This window comes from Poecilia reticulata, linkage group LG21 (assembly GCF_000633615.1).
Source record: "Poecilia reticulata strain Guanapo linkage group LG21, Guppy_female_1.0+MT, whole genome shotgun sequence".
NCBI classification, from domain to species: domain Eukaryota; kingdom Metazoa; phylum Chordata; class Actinopteri; order Cyprinodontiformes; family Poeciliidae; genus Poecilia; species Poecilia reticulata.
In genome coordinates, this window is record NC_024351.1 from 24,857,804 (window position 1) to 24,879,291 (window position 21,488).

Consider the following 21,488-nt stretch of genomic DNA (forward strand, 5'->3'; position numbering starts at 1 on the left):
TACAGAGCTACACAACTAGCGCTGCTGATTTTACATGTCGCCATATCTTATGATTTATGCAGCGCTATTATATTACTGACGCTCAGAGGAAACCACTGCGCATGTCTGGAGCTCCGCGTGCGAGTAAAGGTGGAGGCAATGTGACAACAGACACTACGTCACGTTATTACTCGGATTTTACGGCGCCACGTTAAGTACCTTCACTTACTTCACATTTTCACGAAAAAAAAAAAAACGCAATGCTTCTTGGATGTAACGAGTAACGCAACAGTTTTGTAGAAATGTAGTGAAGTAGAAAGTACAGATACTTACTGTAAAATGCAGTGGAGTAAAAGTAGAAAGTATCCATTATTAAATCTACTTAAGTAAAGTACAGATACACGAAAATTGTACTCAAGTACAATTTTAAGTACTTAAGTTCCCACCACTGGAAATGGGTCTCCTCTGTTCTGACTGTTAGCTAAGGTGTTAAACTGATAACTGTGTCAGACCTTCAGCAGTGCTCAGGAAGCTGGAGGGCTGATGGCTGCTCTCTCAAAACAGACAGGCTGCAGCCGAGTTGCAAAGTGTTGTCACCATAAAAGTCTCCACAACACAGAAAAAGAGTCACTTGATTTATCACTAGTTCTTTTGAAAAACGCTATAGAGGAGTCTGAAAATGTGATAAATATAGCAATAAAGTTGAGAAGTTGACAACAGTGCTTTTCCTGATTTCCCATCTCACCTGTTTGTCATCCATTAAAGTGAGAATAATAAATATACAACTCAAAATTCACAAATAAACATTTCTGACATTTAAAAGAAATAAATCAGTGACCAATATAGCCACCCTTCTTTTCAATAACAGTTATAAGCCTTCCATTCATGGAGTCTGTCAGTTTCTTGATCTGTTGACCATCAACTTTTTGTGCAGCAGCAACCGCAGCCTCCCAGACACTGTTTTGAGTTCATCTTCAACCTGAAAAGGTCCAAGAAGCTCATCTTTAATAACACCAGCCCATACCAGCGCCCTGCCTCCATCTTGCTGGTGTCTGATGTGAAGTGGAGCTCTGTGCCCATCACTGATCCAGCCACAGGTCCATCCATCTGCCCCGTCAAGACTCATTCTCATCTCATCAGTCTGTCTGTCTGTCTTCAGATCTGTCTTGGCCCAGTGTTGATGTTTCAACTTACATATCTTCTTCAGTGGTGGTTGGGTTTCAGTCTTCCTTACCTTGGCCATGTCTCTGAACATCTTGTACTTCTGGAACTCCAGGTAGGTTGCAGTTCTGGACTACGACAGCACTGGAAGATAAAGGGTTCCTGGTAGCTTCATGTTTGATTCTTCTCAAATCTTTGGCAATTAATTTACGTCTTTCTTTCTCAACACGTTTCTTGTGACCCTGTTCAGTATTTGCAGTAAAACGTYTGATGGTTSTGTKATCACRCTYCAATATCTTAWYAATTTCRMRMGTGCTGCATCCCTCTGAAAGACWTTTTRCAATTTTGGACTYTTCAGAGYCATTTAAATMTCTTKTTYGRCYCATTTTGCATGATGCAAAGAAGCTGCCTAATAAATATGCACACCTTGATATAGGGTGTTGATCTCCTTAGGCCCCACCCTCCCTCATTAAACAAATACACATCAGCTGATATGTTTATATTCAATAAGCATTCAAGTTTATACAGTTTGGAGTTGGAAAATATGCATAAAAATGATGATATGGTGTAAACTAAAACATGGTTAATAATCATGCACACAGTGTGATAATGTCCCTAACTTGGATAATTGCATAAAAAACTGCCCGTTGAAGAGCAGGTAGTAAATTGTCTAGCGCTGCCATTTAAAATCAGACATCATTCAGACCACTGGATTTTGAGATGGTTCTTTTCAATCATTTTTGAAAGATCTTTTATATAAAATAAAGAAGTTCCGGGTTTTTGTCATTTTTCAGGGGACAAACAGGTACCTTGAAATGAGGGGCTCCATAAGTGGAATATGACCTCCTTTCCCCTCCTGGAGCTGCTAGTGGCTGGTTTGAAACAGCGACGAAGAGCAGGATGGGAGGAGTCTCCGCTCCGCCTTCTATACAGGTGGAGCGGAGACTCGTGCAGATAGAGGGAACACAGCGGGCTGATGTAGCTCATGCTAAGTGTATCTTTATGGCATGTGTGTGACTAAGTTGCCAAATTCAGACACAAAAGCTATTAATGACTGGGCAAAGTGAGAGTTATGAWTTAAATTGACTAAATATGAATACATAAACTAAAGACTTTAGTATGGACATTATTCATATATTGTGTATTTGTTAGCCTGCTGCTTTATTATTAGATTGAATATAATTTCTGATTTTTGTATCACTTTTGTCCAAGCTAACGTAATAAGTGAGCTACTATTATTACTAGGATAATTTTCTAAAGTACAGAAATGTAATTGTTAGGTGTGCACGAACATGAAAATATGAATTGATATTGCTATACAATATCAATTCTGCTCTTATGTAGTATTCATCAATATTTTTGCCTTTATCAAATATGTTATTCAGTTACTTGATTAATCATCAGAATAATCAATATATTATTTGAAGTCTAATATAATTGTTTACAGCAGCTTTACATAACATCTAATGAGTGATTTAGAGYAAACAATTAATCTAACATGCCTTTATCTGGACCTGGATAAAAGCATTACGGGAGAACATTATGCATGTTTAGAGTGTGATTGCTGCAAACAGAAAGAAACTTAGGGCCATCTTACCTTAAGGCAGTGGTGGTGGTATTTCAGCATTAACATTTTTTTATGGACAGTTTAATTATGTTTGACGTTCAATGAGACATTTAAACTCAACCAGTATCACCATTCTGCGCTAAACATGAACAAATGAGTGCACTTGGAACTTGTAAACAAATACAGGTCCTGGAGTTCTTCCCATAAAACATTTCCCTCCTATTTTTGCATTGTGATGTTTTGGTCTCAGACCTCAATCTTTCCTTGAATAAATATTAATGGAGAGCAATGCCTACTGACAACTCTGCAGGAAGAACAAAAGAACTTGTTTACAAGTGTGCTTGTGGAGAGCTGAGGCAGCAGGAACAACAAGGGTCTTTGAGGTTGGCTCTGCAGCTCTGCCGACTCACAATGGAGCACTGATTGAAACATGCACTTAACTTCCAGCACGGGGCGATGGCAGAGATGGCAACATCTCCTTCACACTGGGAATTACCATTCAACTGCTGAAAAGACAGAGCTGGAGAAATCAAGCTTACAAATGTGCAGCCTCTACTTAAAGCCATTTAAAACAGCACAGAGAGGTAATCAGGTTTCTGGGGACAATAAGCACACGGCACCTTATGTAGCTCTAACATCACTCACATGTTTCCCTTGCTAAATTTTACAGAGGTGTGAATTTCTCATCAGATGCATTAGCATCTTTATTCATTCACTGCCTTTTGACACTCTGCTATGTTTACACTGATGATCATTCAGCAGGTAGGGACGGAAGGGATAGAAGAGAGTCTTCTTCCCTCGTCAGATTCTTTCAGTGCTAAGGGCCCCAAGCACCTCATCGTGCAAAAGTTAATCAATTCTGAATGACGAGGCATAAAATGTTTTAATAATGCAGTCTTTCTGTAATGAATGGTCCAGAATACTTACTTTAAAGGAGCAATCTTTGTGAGAAGCTCCAATGCTCTGATTATAAGGCAACAAATAATTTTCAATAATCCAAGACAGATCTTTAAGGGTGACTGTGCAACCTCAGTGACAAAAGTCTCATATCATATGGGACTTTCCTTTTGTTAACTATAAGATAAAAGCAGAACTTAACATCACGAGTAACAGCTGTCCAATAAAAACTGGTTAACTGTATGCTGTTGGTAAGATGAACAGATACATCAACAGTTTAACACAAGGTCAATAGTTTATACATTTAAATAAAAAAGTCAGTGGCCTGTTCATCTACTCACCATAACCAAGAAACTAACAGAATGAATCATCCCTGATCCACAGAATCATCATCCAGAGGCTGCAGTTGTGTAATTCAGCTAGAATTTAAAAAGCCTGACATTCACCAACTAACAGGCAACGAACAGAAGCTCAAATAAAGACTATAAAAAAATGATTTCTTCCAAAGTTACATAGAAAAACAGACCAAACCAAAGAATACTTATTCAAAATTCCCTACATGGTAGCCTGGATGAACAGTCATCCTGGCTACCATCACAACTCATCACTATTTTAAGACATATTTAACTGCTTAGATTCAAGAAAAGCACATGAAAGAATATGGCTATTTTCAATCTTAATATATTATTTTCAGTAGTCTTCTGTTATTCCAACTTTTGGTATAAAGCCAGCATTCATTTTTGTTGCTCAATATTCCCACATGTAATCTGGGTAAAAATGTGCTACGAGTGTGCAAAGAAATGGATTCACATAAGAATCACAATTCTTTTTTAATATGATTCCGAATCAATATAAAATGTCCCAAAATTGATTTTAAGAAATAAAACAATAAGACAAATCACTTGCTGTCAGGCTCCACTTTGTAACGACATGGGACGTCCTGACATCACCACACAGCTGGCACTGGAATGTACACATGTGTGGGAAGCACCAAAATAAAGGAAACTACAAAACTGAAAACAAGATTCAACTGACCCGTCTGTATTGAAGGCAAACATGGTGGAATATAAATATTTCACTTCAACTATCCAGTTTTTGTACCCTCAGGCAATATGAATACATTAAAGTAGTATTTATTCAATGCAGTGAGGGATTAAATACATTTGCACTAAATAACAACAAAAGTGTGGATGGAAATTTTAACTGTTGTTACGGAGGAGACTGTCTGCAGAAAGGTGGCGCTCTCTCTGTGACTGTTAAAGAAAAATAGAAGATTCAAGGATTGTAGTGATTCAATTTAAGCCTGGATTAATGTTTAAAACCCTAAAAATGTAAGAATAAGTGGACTGTACTCTCACCATTCCTTTTCACTCTGTACACTTCAAACTTCCAGCGTAAGTCTTATTTCTGTCATGTACAGAAATACTCAGAAGACTCTGCAGGTTTTGGGTGTATCAGAGATGGACGAGAGGCTGGSTGCAGAAATCTTGTGGACCGCTTTGTGTCATGGTGTGGAAAGAATTATATCATCTTCACAACAAATTCAATGATTGTGGATTTCAGCGGAAACAGGGTTCCATCATGGAAGAGGAAGTGGAGATGGTTTAGGAATATAAATATCTGGACAGCATATATGAAGCGATATGAAGATATGAAGAAGTGTCATCAATCAAAATCAAATCAAATTTTATTTGTATAGCATATTTCAGCAGCAAGGCATTTCAAAGTGCTTTACATCATTAAACACAAAAACACAGAGTCATGCAACATTGACCCTGTTGATGCAATGAACAGAGTCAAACCTTTCAAGGTTTGTAGCAAATTGCTTCAAACTTATTCTTCTATAAATTTGGTCTGGGGATGACTGCAACCTCTGAGATACTGAAGGATGGGTTCTTCATAAAATAAAGAAAATTATGGAAAATTTTTCCTTTCATGAAAAGAGGGAAAGCAGAGTGTTTTCAGTCAGAGGCTTCTTCCGCTTCGCTGTAATGCAGACCGCTACAGGAGATCTTTCCTGCCAACAGCATTAACTATCTACAATGACTATTTAAAGAATCTGAATGAGAGAGTTACAACATTTAATTTCCCTTTGGTAAAAAAATCTTCTTAACATTTCCATTTGTCACTCTGCCTCGAAAGCAGAGTGGATCATGAGGATCCTTTTCAAATCTGAAAAATGTGGCAGAAATTATTCGAACTAGTGATTTCTGTTTTGAATCGATTAGGAATTGCCCAAAAAAATCAGAACCAAATCTAGTTGTGACATAGAAAACGATTCCCAGCCGTAATGTGTGCTGTCTCTATGCCAGTTGTAGTGATCATGGACCCTGAGAGAACACCTTTTAATCATCAGTTTATCCTCCAGTCTACATTGTTCTGCCCGTTGCCACACGGTCCCAGCTCCACATGCCAGCATGTATGTGGTTGTCATGACGTAAACCACTCCAAATACATCATCTCCACCATCAGAGCTCAAGCTTTTGCTGAGCTGTATTGGTCCCTAATGTCTTCATCAAATGGATCCAGGTTAATATCCTTCTTTCTGGTCAAAAACATAAAACGGTAAATGATAAAACAATGCGGACATATGATGAACTGTAGATTGTTCTTGACAGGAATAGTTATCCAGGTGTAGAAATTGCATTGTCAGCAGGAGACCCAATACTCTATTTGCAGCTATCTTCTAATCTAATCTAATCTAATCTAATCTAATCTAATCTAATCTAATCTAATCTAATCTAATCTAATCTAATCTGGTCTGAAAGTGGCCTTTTGGGCCAACTGTGTTTCATGGACGCTTGAGCATGAAAGAGGAATCTTGTTGAGTGGATCTATAGAAATAATGAATGAAAAAAAGCTTTAGAGTGTGTCACCACAAAACACACCATTTTAATTACAGCGCATTCCCACGAGACTGAGCTGCACATACACTCTCAGCTCTTTAGGTACCACTCTGAGCTTGCATCATTGCTAAGCTAATAATGTTTGCCGCTGCAGCGCTGACACACACATTAAATTAATCTGGGTAATATTCATAGCGGAAATATTATGGATCATATCAGTCTATACCCATTAATGTTAATTGGAAATCATTTCCAGGACTTGTGTATGAGAGGTTTTCAAAATTAAACTGTCAATCGTCAGGGTGCAAATGTCTGATGCTCTCTCAGCTGGAGATAAGTGCAGGCTTCTCACTGGCACACAACAAACTGTGCAAAGACTCATGGGAAGCATTTTAAAATTTCTGGGTTTTCATACAGAAAAACAACAAAAGAGGAAAAAAAACAAAGAAACTTTCAAGATGAAGTAGCATTATCAACAAACTGCCTTACCTGCTTGACCTGTAGCAATGCTGACCGCTGCAAACAGCCTCTGAGTCCTGCTCAGATCCGACACGCCGTTGACAGCTTCCACCTCTAAGGTGTAGTTGGCATGAGCGAGCAGGTCTGTGATGCTAACGTAAGTGTCCACTAATCCAGACTGTGCGGGGGAGTATCCCACATTTGGACCACACGATACACATTCCTCAGGCTCCCAGCTGCAGCGGCGGCAGATCACCCTGTAGGTGACGTCGTTCCGCCCGCCAGTGTCGGCTGGTGGGCTCCACTCCAGATTAACGGTGGTCTGGTTGATGTTGTAGACCAGGTTCTGTGGCGCAGAGGGAGGTCCTGTCAAAGGTGGACACACAGAGGAAGACAGATTTAGATAAATGAGTGCCAAGAGAAGTGACAGCCAAGTGTGTGCATGAACTGGATCTGTGCTTTAACTGTTCTCTGAGAAAAAGAAAAAAGCTGTAGGACATGCCAGCTCCAGACCCAGAGCCAAACACTGACACTCAATTATAATAAGAGTCAGAGCCAGAAAAAAAGCTCTGCAGGTACGCTGACAGAAAGGGAGCCGAGGCAGGTACCAAGGTCAGTGGTAGAACGCAGAGAAATCAAGCAGTGTAGACTGAATACATTTTATAGTCAGAGTTCAGGCAACATTGTTTATATCGCTTATTATTAATTCAGAGAAAGTGAAACATTAAGGGTCCCCTTCTATTTATTCCTATAATGGAAAATCTCAAAGTTAAATCAGTTATTAAAGGAGACACCAGAAGACTTATTGTGAAGATCTTTTGGTCCATTATTTTACATTACAAAGAATATACAGAAATGTGTTTTAAATATGCTTATTTTTTGTGGCCTAATGTTTGAATTTATTCCAGGTTTTATACAAATAACAAAAAAAATCAGTTTATATAAAACATTCTACAACATTATGCTCAGAAATGAAGTTTTACAAATAGACTTGTGTTGATCTTTGACAACACATTACCTTGAACAAAACCTGAATGAGAATTAATCAGCCACCAAGGTCTGAAAAATGTTGAGTTAAACATTCAACCATATCTTTAAAGGTGTGATGTGAGAGTACAATCACACCAGTCCTTTAGCAACACAGAACTGCTGTTCTGTGAGCTGAATGATTTCTCAGCACATCAAAATGCTTTAGGAGTGACGTTAATGTGACTGATTCATGTCTGAAACAAAGCAGATAAACAGTTTAACAGTGCAGCTTTCACTGTTTCTACCTGACAACAGACATGCAGATGAACAGGTTTTCATTGCTGAGAAACCACTCACTTTCCACATCAGAATCCCAGCTTCACAGGTTGCCCTGTTCCAGTTGATCTATCTGACTTGAGATTTGGAAATAAATTCTTAAAAGTTCAAACTCAATTCGCTATTATATACTATTATGCCTCAAGTAAGCATCTTCTGCGCAATGAACCATGTCCAAGTACGTGGGGGCTCTCTAATACCAAAGCAAGGGGAACTGCTTTAGAAATTAATGGATTTTTTGCTCAGCAACCTCTTTCAAACACCGAGTGGAAGAGGTGGATGGATAATAAGTGAATGGTAACCAGCAGCTGTAATGTCTGCTAGAAGGGCCCACCACCTCTGCTAGCACTTCACAATTTACATATATCAGTGAAAATTGTGCACCGACTAATAAACTATTTATCCATGTATTTATTACTTAAGTTAAGGTAGAGCAAGTATAATTTAAAAGATTTGTTCATATTTGAACATAATATTTATTCATTTCGAACATGATAGAAGTATAAATTCACATTTGATGTAACAAAATAATCTTAAAATGCTTGAAAAGGAGTAGGAAGAAGAAACTTAAACTCATTCCATGTTTTCAGATGGACACTCATTATTAAATCAAATAAAAATAAATATATGCACCCGTACATCCATACCCACACTTTCATATGCGTTAGCCTCAATTTAAATAAATGCACATTTGTGCCAATTCTCACCCATATTTCCATATCTTGTGAAAATGACCTCCTTATATTTCCCTTTAAATTGTATTAAATTTTGCTGTTGTTTTAACTCCTTATTTAAATTGTTCCATGCTAAAAAAAATAAAGTCAAGTAAACCCTAGTGGGGAAAAAAAGTACTTTAGTATATTTCAAATATACTTACATTTCTGTAAGTACATTTTAAATATACTAAGTATTAAGTGTACTACCTATAAATATATACGAAGTATAATAAAAGTATGCTTGTACCAATTTTGACATAACTTTAAACATACTTAAATATAATAGTACCAAAATACACTTTTAAGAAATATATATATAAAGTATACTTTAAGTGAACAAAATATGTATTTGCCCAAGTGCAAATATACACTTGTTCAAGTGTACATTTAAAATAGATTTTAAAGATATTTTGTGTATATCTTAAAATATATGTTCAAAATAGAATTTTTTAAAATTCACTTAACGCTTATTAATTTCAGTATGTTTTAAATTACATCTCAGTGTATTCTTTAGGCCAGTGGTCCCCAACTCCCGGGCAGCAGACCAGTACCGGTCTGTGGACCAATTGGCACCGGGCCGCGCAAGAAATAATGAAATATTTCAGATTTATGCATTATTTGAGTCTGGAGGATCTTTTATTTTGAAAATCCTTTAAGCAGATACTCTTGGTTACGTGCGCGCCAACACTGAGCCCACAAGCAGCAAAATGAGTAAGAAACGGATCAGATGTCTTTGGAAAGTTTCTTTGGAAAGGGGAATGGGTCCAGAGAAGAGACAGGAGAATGGATTTATCCCGGACCCATAGATGAGTCTCACATTACAAGCCGCTCTGCGTAACATGCAGCGACCAGCAATGAAGCCTTCAAACTGCTTCGCCATGTAGAGACCAAGCAAGCTGTGCATATAAGCAACACTTCAGTTGTCATTGTTTCCCATCGTCTCGTTGCAGAGAAACAAGCTCAGGGCTCCCGTTAGTCATTATAATGAGTTAAAATTTTCACGAAAGTAAAATGTTCGTTTTTGTGGCGCATCTGTATCTTATTTTGAAGGGATATGTAAACGTCACCATAGCAACCAGAGTCAGAGAGCGTTTGGGCAGTGGTCGAGTGGAGATGAGTAGAGCTTGTGAGTCTTAAGTCTGGTTTAGACAGCAAGATTTAAGAATTGTCGGCCGATTTTCCAAACCTCTGTGACCACAGAGCTGATGAAAGTACAACAAGTTTGATCGGTTCATGTTCAGCTCCGGTTCATGTGTTGCTCCTGCCTTGTGGCAGGAGCAACACACCACATAAAAACCGATTCCAGTCACGAACATCCCGATTCCAGAGGATAATCCAGTAAAACCCCCAACATAGCATAAGGGAATTTAGAATAACCAAACACGGATGACGATGTAGAAGCAATAGTGACAGTTTGTGGACTCAGTTTAACGTGTGCTAACGTGTTGCTAGCTGGTAGCAAGTTTGCTTTAAAATGCTAATTATCTTCGTTTACTTATGAACAGTGCAGTAAAGATATTAGCAAACTTACATTGGTTTTAGAAATAATTATTTTATCAATTTTATTGATAAAATAAAATTCATGTTATTGTAACCCAGCTGTATTTCATTTGTTTTTTCTGTTTCATTTGTTTATTCTGTGTTATTTGCTTTTCTTTATTGTTTTTATTTTATGAGTAGTGTCCCTTTGAGAGCAAAGTACGACATTACTTTACGGCACCGTTCCATTTACTAAGGGAACTCCCGGGCTTTGGAGTTTCAGAGCTGCTGCGGAGCAGAGACATGTTAGTCTCTGGCTACCTTCTGCATATTGCCTGACTTCTATATGATGTTTTCCTGCTAGGTGAGCATTACTGGAGATTTATAATGTATGTATTCTGATTTTATGTACTAAGTCGTCGCTAATTCCGTAATGTTTTAGAAGCCAAACTCCTGTTTTACCGTGGGTATTGTGAGTTAAAATGGCTGTCAAATTAGCCATGTTAAGTGAAATATTTCATTTTCATCGATGTTCTTGAGGGGCTTATTATTTTATGAAGTTATATTCTTGATAAAAGATCTTAACTGCTATTTTAAAATGAACCTCACTGTAGTTGCTAGGAGAACTCCTGGGCTTCGGAGTTTCAGAGCTGCTGCAGAGCAAAGACATGCTAGTCTCTGCCTACCTTCTGCATATCGCCTGACTTCTTTATACCTGATATATGATGTTTCCTGCTCGTGCATTATTGTGGCCGATATTGGGGAACGGAACATTGGGAAGGTACTCCTGTGCCTGCGGAGGAAGAGAAAGAGGCTGCAGAGTTTTCCGTTTCGGATGCCGGCTGCCATCGTCTTTCTGGGTCGCCATCCCAGTCAGGTCAACCTCTTTCATCGATCTTTTTTGTACGCATCAGAGACACACACAAATATAGAGCTCTATATGAAAAATATTTTCTTTGCTGGCCAGCATCTTTTAATTTCTTTTTTCTACCAAAGACCCTGAAAGAATTCTTCGTCATCTAAATTTTATTTTATTTTCACATTGAGGGGACTCGCTACTAAGTAAGACAAATATAATTTGTCCCACACAGTTCATAAGCGTGCTTAAGTGAAATGAGCACAATGAATATATTCCGCTCGTGTTTGGAGTGAATGTTTTTCTTTGTTGGTTTTCCAGGAAAACTGTATGACCAAGTTGAGACGTAGTTGGATGTGTTTCAGTCCTGTAACTTGTAATAAACGTAACTGGTTGATGGTAAACTGCTATCTGAACCCGAGTAAATTCTATTCTTTGGTTACATTATAACTGCATAAAGGCTCTGTTTGTTGCAACTTAATAGTTTTCTTCATAAACTCAACCTGGTTTTAATTTAGCTCAGTATGCTAAATAGACTTTGATATTGTGAGGCTGTTGTTATTACTCATTCATCAATGTTTTTATCGTCAACATATTTTTGCAGTCTAAGCAAATAAATATGAAAGAGGAAGCCAGGGATCGGGTATTAGAAAACCTAAAGACATTCCTGTCTCAGAAGAAGCTGTGACTCCACCAGATCAACAACCAGCTCTGAGGATGAACCTCCACATCGTCTTCATGGTGTAAGTTTTTTGTTTGTTTGTTTTGTTTTTTATTGAGCAGCTGGCCACAGTTTTAACAGAAAAACAGTGTTGGTAAAACGCCAGTTAACAAACATGATTTGATTTAAAAATGATTGAAGAGAATTTATTCCCCTTGTTTAATCTACCATTTCTCTTTCATATGTTTTATTTGTTGTTGGCTTTCAGGGCCCTGTGATGGACTGGTGACCTGTCCAGGGTGAACCCTGCCTCTCATCTGATGGCTGCTAGAGATGGGCACCACCAGCCCCCCTCACTACCCTGCAAGGATCAGTATGTTCAGATCATGGATGGAAAGTTTTTAAGGTAGTTTGTCTCCTTACGTTCACACTTAAAAAGAGCTTCACAGTTAATGCCAACATCAACTGACTCTGTGAAATTGCTTCTAACATAAAGAGGCAAAGAAGACTCTCAGAAATGTTTTTAAACCCCAGGCATCCGGTCCCAATCATCATCAGTTTTGATGATGTCACATACATGGCGAGTCCACAACATTCTAAAATTGTAAGTCTCACTTTTTTCTTTGCCATTTTTCTGTACTCTTTTTAATACAAGTGCTTTCTCTTTTTAATTGCTCTATTGTTCTCTTTTGTAGGTTTCTGTAAAGTGCAGTGGTGCAGTGAATGGGAATGTTCTGTCGTTGATCCTCACTGTTCTTAGGAAGGAGAAATGTCAGTTTATCTGGAATACTGTGACATTGTATTAAAACAATACTCTTGTCATTGCTGAAATATTTTTCACATTTCCTCTAAAGTTGTACCTATTGTTTTATTGTACTAATTTTCATAAGCATGTTGTCTGTAAACTTTGAATGTATTGACAATTTGTACAATTCTTTTATAGTATATTAGCAATGTACTCTCGAAAAATGTGGGCAACATTTTATTTGATGGGGTGTGCATAAAACTTGACATGATACTGTCATAAACACCTGTTATGAACATATTAAAAGGTATCATGAAGTGTCATTTAGTAAATAGTGACACTTTTAATGAAAAGTTGCTTTAAAAGTTGGATTAGAAGTCTGTTAAAAGTGCCAACTCTATATAATTTTGTAAATAATGACACTAATGCAACGTTGGCACTTTTAATGGACTTTTAATCCAACCTTTAAAGTAACTTTGCATTACAAATGTCATCATTTACCGAATTACATTTCATGACAACAGTCAGACATTCATAAAGGCTTCATCATGTTTAGGACAGTGTCATGTCAGTCTTATACACACCCCATTAAATAAAGTGTTACCAAAATGGTAATATGTTGAAAACACAATGTAATTTGTTTCACCTGGAAAGTGTGTTGTAATTTATCCTTCTTTGTTCTGTAACCTGATGTGTTTGCAGAAGGGGCACTGAATAGGGGAGAAAAGTGATGACAATTCTAGGGGCCCTGACCAACAGGGGGCCGTCCACAATTTATTTATTGTTCATAGAAATACAAAATAAAAAAATGTGGCCCTGTCAATTACAAAATTAATCATATTGTATTTTCGAAAATTGTTTTTAGCAGTAAAAATTTTATGTTCCCACTCTCAGATCAAAAAACACATCCATATTTACCCTGAACCCCTCTTGATCTGCATGAAATGGTTAGTTCCTGCTTGGATCGCTTGAGAGTGACGCTGTTCAGAAGCAGACAGTAGGAAACTAGAACGACTGTGGCAGTTACTATGCTTCTAAGAAATGTTAGAAAATCAGGCTTTCAAAAAAAAATAGAGAGGAAGAGAGAGAAAAAGGCTAGAGTGTCAATTTATAACCCAGTTTTTCTCCAAGAGGTGGGTAGACTGTGAGATTATCAACCATCTAGCATAGTTAGCTTAGCTACAGACTACTGTTTGCCTCCATTTCACTAGCATTTAATGAATTAAGGAAAAAAATTACCAACATATTCATATATTGAACTTGTCCCTTGTACCACTTAACAGATGAGTCAGTCAGTAGCAGCTCTACCCACGTCCCTCCTGACCTGTTCTCTCCTAAGTGAAATTAAAGCTGTAGTATGTAAGTTTTATAAAAATATTTTTTTCACATATTTGTTAAAACTGTAAGTATGTTGTGACAGTATGGCATGAGAGGTAATCTGTGAAAAATCTGATTCCTCTGCCCAGTGCTAGAAACAACCAATCAGTGGCAGGAGAGTTTTAATGTCAATCACAATCTCATATGGCTCATCCTTCCTCCCCCTTGCTCTGTGCTATGCTGCAGGTAGCATAGCCTGTTGTAAATGCTTAGTCTAGTAAGCATAGCTRMMAGTGATGGCAGATAAAATATTTTCCTGTAACAATAAGTTGTTTCTCCACCATTAGCACATTTAGCAGTGAGTGAATGAAGTTGATTGACAACACTAGAGCGTCCAMCTRGTTCTGATTGGTTGATTTGGTCAGAACGGTGCATTACTTTAACCAGTAATAGTAATTCAGGAAGGAGATGGAGGAGATTGATTGTTTTCACAGATTATCTGCCTCATAACAAACTGCTATGACATGGTGACAGCTTTAACARATATGGAGAAAACATTATTTTTTATTAAAGTTACATACTGCAGCTTGAATAAAATGCAACTCCATATCATTTTTGAGAAGTCTGGATTGCTTCATGTATATTTTGCATGTTGCTTATGACTGTTGCTCATGGCGAGACAGTAATAGAAAACTAATAGAAAAAATTTAAGCAACCTACTTGCATACTGTATGCAGACTGAATTTTATTCTTGCATGTAAAATTCATGAGCAGTAAATATTATACTAGTTATCAGTATTGGACCAAAGAAAGCAAGGCAGTTGCAAGCCCTTTGAAATTGAGACGCTTTTGTTGGGTCAGACAGACTCAGGAAATTGTAACAGCAGCTGCGTGAGGGACACCTGTGTCCAGACAGAGGTGTAATCAGTAGCCTAGCATCATGATCTGTTTGTTCTGACGATTTCGCAGCTTCCACTTTGTCTTCCTAATGTGGTTCCTCCTCACCCTGAATCTCATACTGACAGGAGGAACCACAGAGCTCTGTTAGGTTAAAAGCACATCTTCTGAAGTTGTGATATTTTTCCTGTAAAAGGTTCCAGAGGAATCACCTGAAACCAGATGTTGGACTGGATTTTATTTCAATGTCAATTGTGAATGTTAGAGTCTCTCAACCAAGAGCAAGAATCCTTTTATAGGCGATTTTTCTTCTACAATACGTTATCTCTTATATGGACGCATGCTGTTTTGTTTGTTTGTTTTGTTTTCCAGATCTCAGTAATACCGCGAGGAAACTGGACAGAAAATAGAATCGGTTGTTTTTTTATACAGCTGTGAATCTCACGGAGCAGCTTGGAGGAGACGCTTTAATGACATGACTCCAGAACACATTAGGGCCCGATTGATGAAAATGCACATCCGCTGATCTAAAAACAGGTTTTGTTCTTCCATTTCAATGTAGAGTATTTAACTATGCTGTATAATAATTGTAAAAACTAAAGGTAACTACTTTGCAGATTATTTTCGGAACGCAACCCCTGCAAAAAACGAGTTATCACTGTATACTTAAAATACGTTCTGAGTATATTTTAAATGTAACCCAATCACAATAGTTGTTCCAAAATGTCACACTTTAAGTTAACTAATTCATAGTATACTTGAAGTATACTCATGATTAGTCTTACTTAAAGTGTGCTCAAGTATGCTAAAATTTAACATACTTAGTACATTAATTTTTCACCAGGGAAATCTTATGTGTTTCAGTTATTGTCGTGAAACTGTGGAAAGTTTTTATAATTCTACATGTTAAGGCTCTTTTATAGCTCACAAATAAAGCACATAATTTGAGGCCATAACCCTAACCCTAACCCTAACCCGGTTACATGTGGGAAAAGGATCCATGAATTCACCTTAATTTAGACAAAAACTTGTTTTTAATAACTTTTTCCAAGAAGAAAACTAAACAAACAGGCATTCTGCAAATTGTACTGCTATCGGTAATACTATCTTTAACAGACTGACAACATATGGAGGCTCTGAAGAGGCTAAATAATGCAAAGAGCCAAAATAAAACCTCTCAACAGTGCCAAAAAAATTCAAGTATAAAACTTAACATTCAAAGGCAAATACAGGTTCCATTACAATAAACAATCCAGAGTTACTGAATGAAAACTTCCTGATAGCATGGCGGCTAGCTGATTACTGCTAGTTCTGAGTGGCTGTTTCTGACTGAGCGGAGTAATTATGCAGAGCAGGGAGGAGATCGATCATTTTTTTTAGAGATTATCTGTCTCATGTTAGGACAGCGAAAGTTTTAATACGTATGTAAAATGTATTTTTTAGGTTAGATGCTGCAGCTTTAAACAGAGGTTCGGTGTGAGAGTCACTACCAGGTGGAGCAGAAGCGGCGCTCCATCTGTGAAATATTACTACCTGTAGCGTAGCAGCGGTTCAACAGCGAGAGCAGAACCAGCATCTTACATGGCACCTCGAAGACTTAAATAATTTTGCGGGTTATTTGTTTAGCTTTCTGACCGTCATGCTAACCCGGGTGAGTGTTTGTAGCTGTGCGCTGCTTTACCTGCTATCTGATCCTCCATATGTCTTTTTTACTGCAGTGAGCCTCGATGTAGCCAAACTCCGTCAAGTATGGCACTGTTTTTATGTCGTATTAGCTTCGTTGTGTTGATGCATTTTGACGTGCCGCAACACGCAAACGTCCCCATTCACTCAGCGCGTCATAGTTCCACATTGCTTAGGATTGGTTGCTGCGTGTTTGCGCAGTGTGAAGAAAAGAGGAGACCAGCTGCACAGGCAGGCTGCGAAATGAGATGCAGGTTATCGGTATCGGCAACAAGAGCCAATGATCGTTGATCACCGATCATGCACTTTTTCACAAAAATCGGTCGATTATGATTGGTGACCGATCGATCGGCACACCTCTAGTAATTATGTCTGTACCAGCTATAGGTGTTTGAATTGCTATGTTTCCTAAGAATGGAAATCCTTACATCTTTTGAAAAAAGGACACAAAATCTGCCACCCCGTCAGCTTTTATGAGCTTGATTATCACCAGCCAGATACACCAGTATGCCTCTATAACCACTTCTGCCACATGAAAAGAGCAAAAGACCGAAACACAATTTGCTCAAAAATGTTCTCATAATGACAGAGATAAGCTCATCTGATAAAACTATGAAAAACAAATTGCTGCTTTTATCTTTCATGTTCCCCGCTGTAAGATTTTACAACCCAGATGTTCATATAAATAAACTCTCCCAAATGTAGTTAATGTTATATGACTAGTGCTATGTGTTTATGAATATTTTAAGGATATTTTTATTTTCCTCTCTGGGAACTTGAAAGATCTCTAAAGGAAATTAAAAGGGAGGGGCCTCGCAGCTCATTTGTCACATTACCAAAACAAACTGTAATAACAATACACTGACTTATTAAGGCAGCACTGAGTTGATTTCATTTTTTAAAACCAAGGGGAACACAGAAGAATCCATATTCATGGTCACTGGGTGAAAGAAGAGGCAGGCTGAGGACAGGGAAGATGAAAGAGCCACCTGTGGCAGGCGAAGTGGAGCGGCTGCCAATAGCACCACTCGACTCCAACACTTAGGATGCACTCTCAGTTCTCTTTGTGTCCAACGTGACAGTATGACTCAACACAGATGAATTTAAAAACACTTGCACATGTTCACACATACTTTCCAATATGCCTCAACATAAACAGGTGGGAACATCAATATGTCTGTCATTACTGGCAATCCATTAACAAATGATGATACCTTATGTTGAAAAGATTTCAACATAAGGAATTAAAGTAGACCTAAAACAGTGACAATAGGTTATCTTTACAATAAATTACTTCATTGCACCATATTACTTAGCTACTACACTATGCTAATTTAAAATATCAGCTTGGCCTAGACAAAATTTGTCCTGAGAAATTGAGCTCAATGAGATCCCAGACAGAGCAATGATATTAGATGAGAATTCATCAGAAATGTCCAGTGTAGATCTTTCCACTTTTCAAGCCACAATTCTCTGACGTTCAGCACAGATTCAGTTGATGTTTCTAATTTTCTAATTTGTCACAAAATGAGTTTACCAGGACTCAGGATCAGTCACCATCATTTATCTTGATTAATTTTGAACTGTTTCATACATGAATCGTATAAATGATTATGTGGAGACCTTTGAAACAGTTACCATCTAATTCTATATATATTCATATAGGATCAAGCTATATATATATATATATATATATATAGAGAGAGAGAGAGAGAGAGAGAGAGATACTGTTACAGTTTCTTGAGTCTATCTCCAAATTTGTTAAAGTTGTCACAATGTCGTAGCAGTTTGTTATGAGACAGATAATCTGAAAAAAATCAATCTCCTCTACCTCCTCCATGAACTACTATTGCCGGCTAAAGTAATGCGTTGTTCTGACCAAAAACAACCAATCAGAACCAGGAGGACTGTCTTAGTGCTGTTAATCAACCTCATTCACTCACTGCTAAATGTAAATGTGCTAATGGTGGAGAAACAACTTATTGTTACAGGAAAACTGTTTATCTGCTGTCATTAGTAGCTATGCTAACTAAACTGAGCATTCACAGTTTGAATTTGCACAGCTTTGTGCTATGCTAGCTGCAACACAGCACAGAGCGAGGGGGAGGGTGGATGAGCAGCACCATGAGATTGTGACAGCACTAAAACCCACCACCTGCCTCTGATTGGTTGTTTCTAATAGCACTGGGAAAAGGCAGAGGAATTAATTTTTTTCACAAATTATCTCTCATGCCACACTGTCATAACACAATGACAGTTTCAACAAATATGTAAAAAAAGACTTTTTTATAAAAGTTACTTACTGAAGCTTTAATTTCACTTAGAAGAGGGTTTATGCTGGAATGGTGGTTAAAGCTGCTGCTGACTGACTCATCTGTTGTTAAGTGTGGTAAGAGGTACAGGGACAAGTTAAATATATAAATATCTTGGTATTTCTTTTCCTTAATTCATTAAATGCTATAGAGGCAAACAGTAGTCTGTAGCTATGCTAACTATGCTGAATGGTTGATAATCTCACACAGGAGAAAAACTGCATTACAAATTCACACTCTTGTCTTTTTCTCTCTTCCTCTCTATTTTTTTTAAAAACTTGACTATTTTTGAACTAAAGGGCGTGGTGATTTGTATCAGAAAAAACTACAAGCATCTGTTCAAAGATGTGGTGTCTTTTTATTATCGCTCAATTTAAAATTCTTGATGCAAACTAAACTAAACGATCATTCAACATCACACTTATAATTCCTCTTTGATTATACAGTTGCAAAGCTGTTGAACTGCTGCAAACTACTACAGAAAAAAAGTTCTAGAAAGTTTCAACACATCAATCAGTCAATCAAATTGTATTAGTATAGCACATTTCAGCAGCAAGGCATTTCAAAGTGCTTTACATAATTAAAATAAAAACAGCATGTGACATTGAATAAACAGTGAGAAAGAGAGATTTAAAAAAAAGATAAAAACATTAAAACCCCTTTAGGACTTCAGTTAAACGTCGTTTAACTGGGATTCTAACCCTCAGGAACTTTAGTCAAAAACACCGTTTGGCAAGGACTCCAACCTCTAGGTTTTTAGTTGAACGAAGTCAACTGGGACTCTAAACCCCGTAGAACTTTAGTTAAACGTTGTTTAACTGGGACGTTTTCCGGGGTGCTTTACATCATTAAAACGTAGAAAATAAATAAAAAGATATTAAAAACATTCTTCCTATACGCACGAGGAGTTACCCTTAAGGGGTCTCCTCAAACCTGACCTTTTGCCCTTAGTTGAAACTCTGTCAACTGGGACTCTAACCTTTATAGCCTTTAGTTAAATCTCTGTTTAACAAGGACTCTAACCTTTATAAAAACATGGAAAACATCAAAACCCGTAGTCTAACCCTAATTTAGCCATAAGCAACTCTAAACAGGTGGGTTTTAAGTTGAGATTTAAAGTGTGTTTCAGCTGTTTTACAGTTTTCTGGAAGATTGTTCCAAATTTGTGGTGCATAGAAGCTGAATGATGCTTCTTCTCGTTTGGTTCTGGTTCTGGGGATGCAGAGYAGRCCAGAACCAGAAGATCTGAGGGGTCTAGACGGTTGGTACATCAATAACAGATCTTTAATGTATTGTGGTGCTAAACCGTTCAGTGATTTATAAACTAACATCAGTATTTTAAAGTCTGTTCTCTGAGCTACAGGGAGCCAGTTTAGGGACTTTAAAACTGGTGTTATGTGCTCTATCTTCCTGGTTTTAGTGGCAAGCAGCAGCATTCTGGATCAGCTGCAGCTGTTTGATTGATTTATTAGTCAGACCTGTGAAGACGCTGTTGCAGTGATCAATGCGGCTAAAGATGGATGAGTTTCTCTAGATCGTGCTGAGACATCAGTCCTCTAACCTGGAGATGTTCTTCAGGTGATAGAAGGCCGACTTTGTGACTGTCTTAATGTGGCTCTGAAGGTTCAGGTCAGAGTCCATCACTACTCCCAGGTTTCGGGCTGATCGCTGGTTTTCAGTTGTAACAACTGAAGCTGTGCATTGACTCTGGTTCGCTCCTCTTTAGGTCCAAAGATAATTTCAGTTTTGTTTATGTGCAGCTGGAGAAAGTTTTGGCACATCCACACATTGATCTGTTCTAAGCATCTATTCAGTGATTGGATGGGTTCAGAGTCACCTGGTGACATYGTGATGTAGAGCTGTGTATCATCCGCATAATTGTGGTAGYTAATCCTAKGTCCTGTTATAACCTGAGCCAGTGGGAGCATATAAATATTGAAAAGAAGGGGTCCTAGGATTAAACCTTGGGGTACCCCACATGTGACCTTTCACCTCTGATGAGAAGTTTCCGATTGAACACAGAAATCTCTGTTCTTTATGTAGGATTCAAACCAGTGGGGCACTGGTCCGGAGAGTCGGACCCAACTCTCTAGTCGGTTCAGTAAAATGTCGTGGTCAACAGTGTCGAAAGCTGCACTGAGGTCCAACAGAACCAGCACTGTGGTTCTCCCAGTCTGTRTTYATATGGATGTCATTGAACACTTTGACTAGGCCGTCTCYGTGCTGTGGTAAGCACGAAAACCAGACTGRAARGAGTCAAAGCGATWMATWAYTKYYWRRMARTWATKTAATTGTTTAAAAACTKMTTTTTYAATAMYTTTGCTGATGAATGGGAGGTTGGAGAGCGGCCTGTAATTCTGCAGTAGTGATTTGTCCAGATTGTTCTTTTTTATCAGTGGTTTGATAACTGCTGTTTTCAAAGCCTGGGGGAAAAAAACACCTGAAGAGAGCGATGAGTTACTATTTGGATCAGATCATTAGCAATGACATGCAGGACTTTCTTAAAGAAATGTGTGGGTAGGACATCCAGACAGCAGGAACCAGAGCTTAATTGACTTATAATTTCTTCTAGGGTTTTATAATTTAGTAGTTGAAATTGGGTAATTTT

The 21,488-nt window shown here is 37.9% G+C and overlaps 1 protein-coding gene across 9 annotated transcripts in view; it reads right to left on the minus strand.

The window, feature by feature from the left end:
* epha7 (eph receptor A7) overlaps window positions 1-21,488 on the minus strand; it is a 210,597-nt gene that overhangs the window by 135,114 nt on the left and 53,995 nt on the right. For 7 of the 9 annotated variants that reach the window (XM_017302239.1, XM_008398595.2, XM_008398594.2 and 4 more), the window contains one exon: window positions 6,940-7,275. In XM_017302239.1, the coding sequence (XP_017157728.1) occupies window positions 6,940-7,275 (336 nt within the window). Of the gene's footprint in view, window positions 1-5,295; window positions 6,439-6,939; window positions 7,276-21,488 lie in introns of those variants that run through there. The other 2 variants (XM_008398599.2, XM_008398600.2) reach the window with 2 other exon arrangements.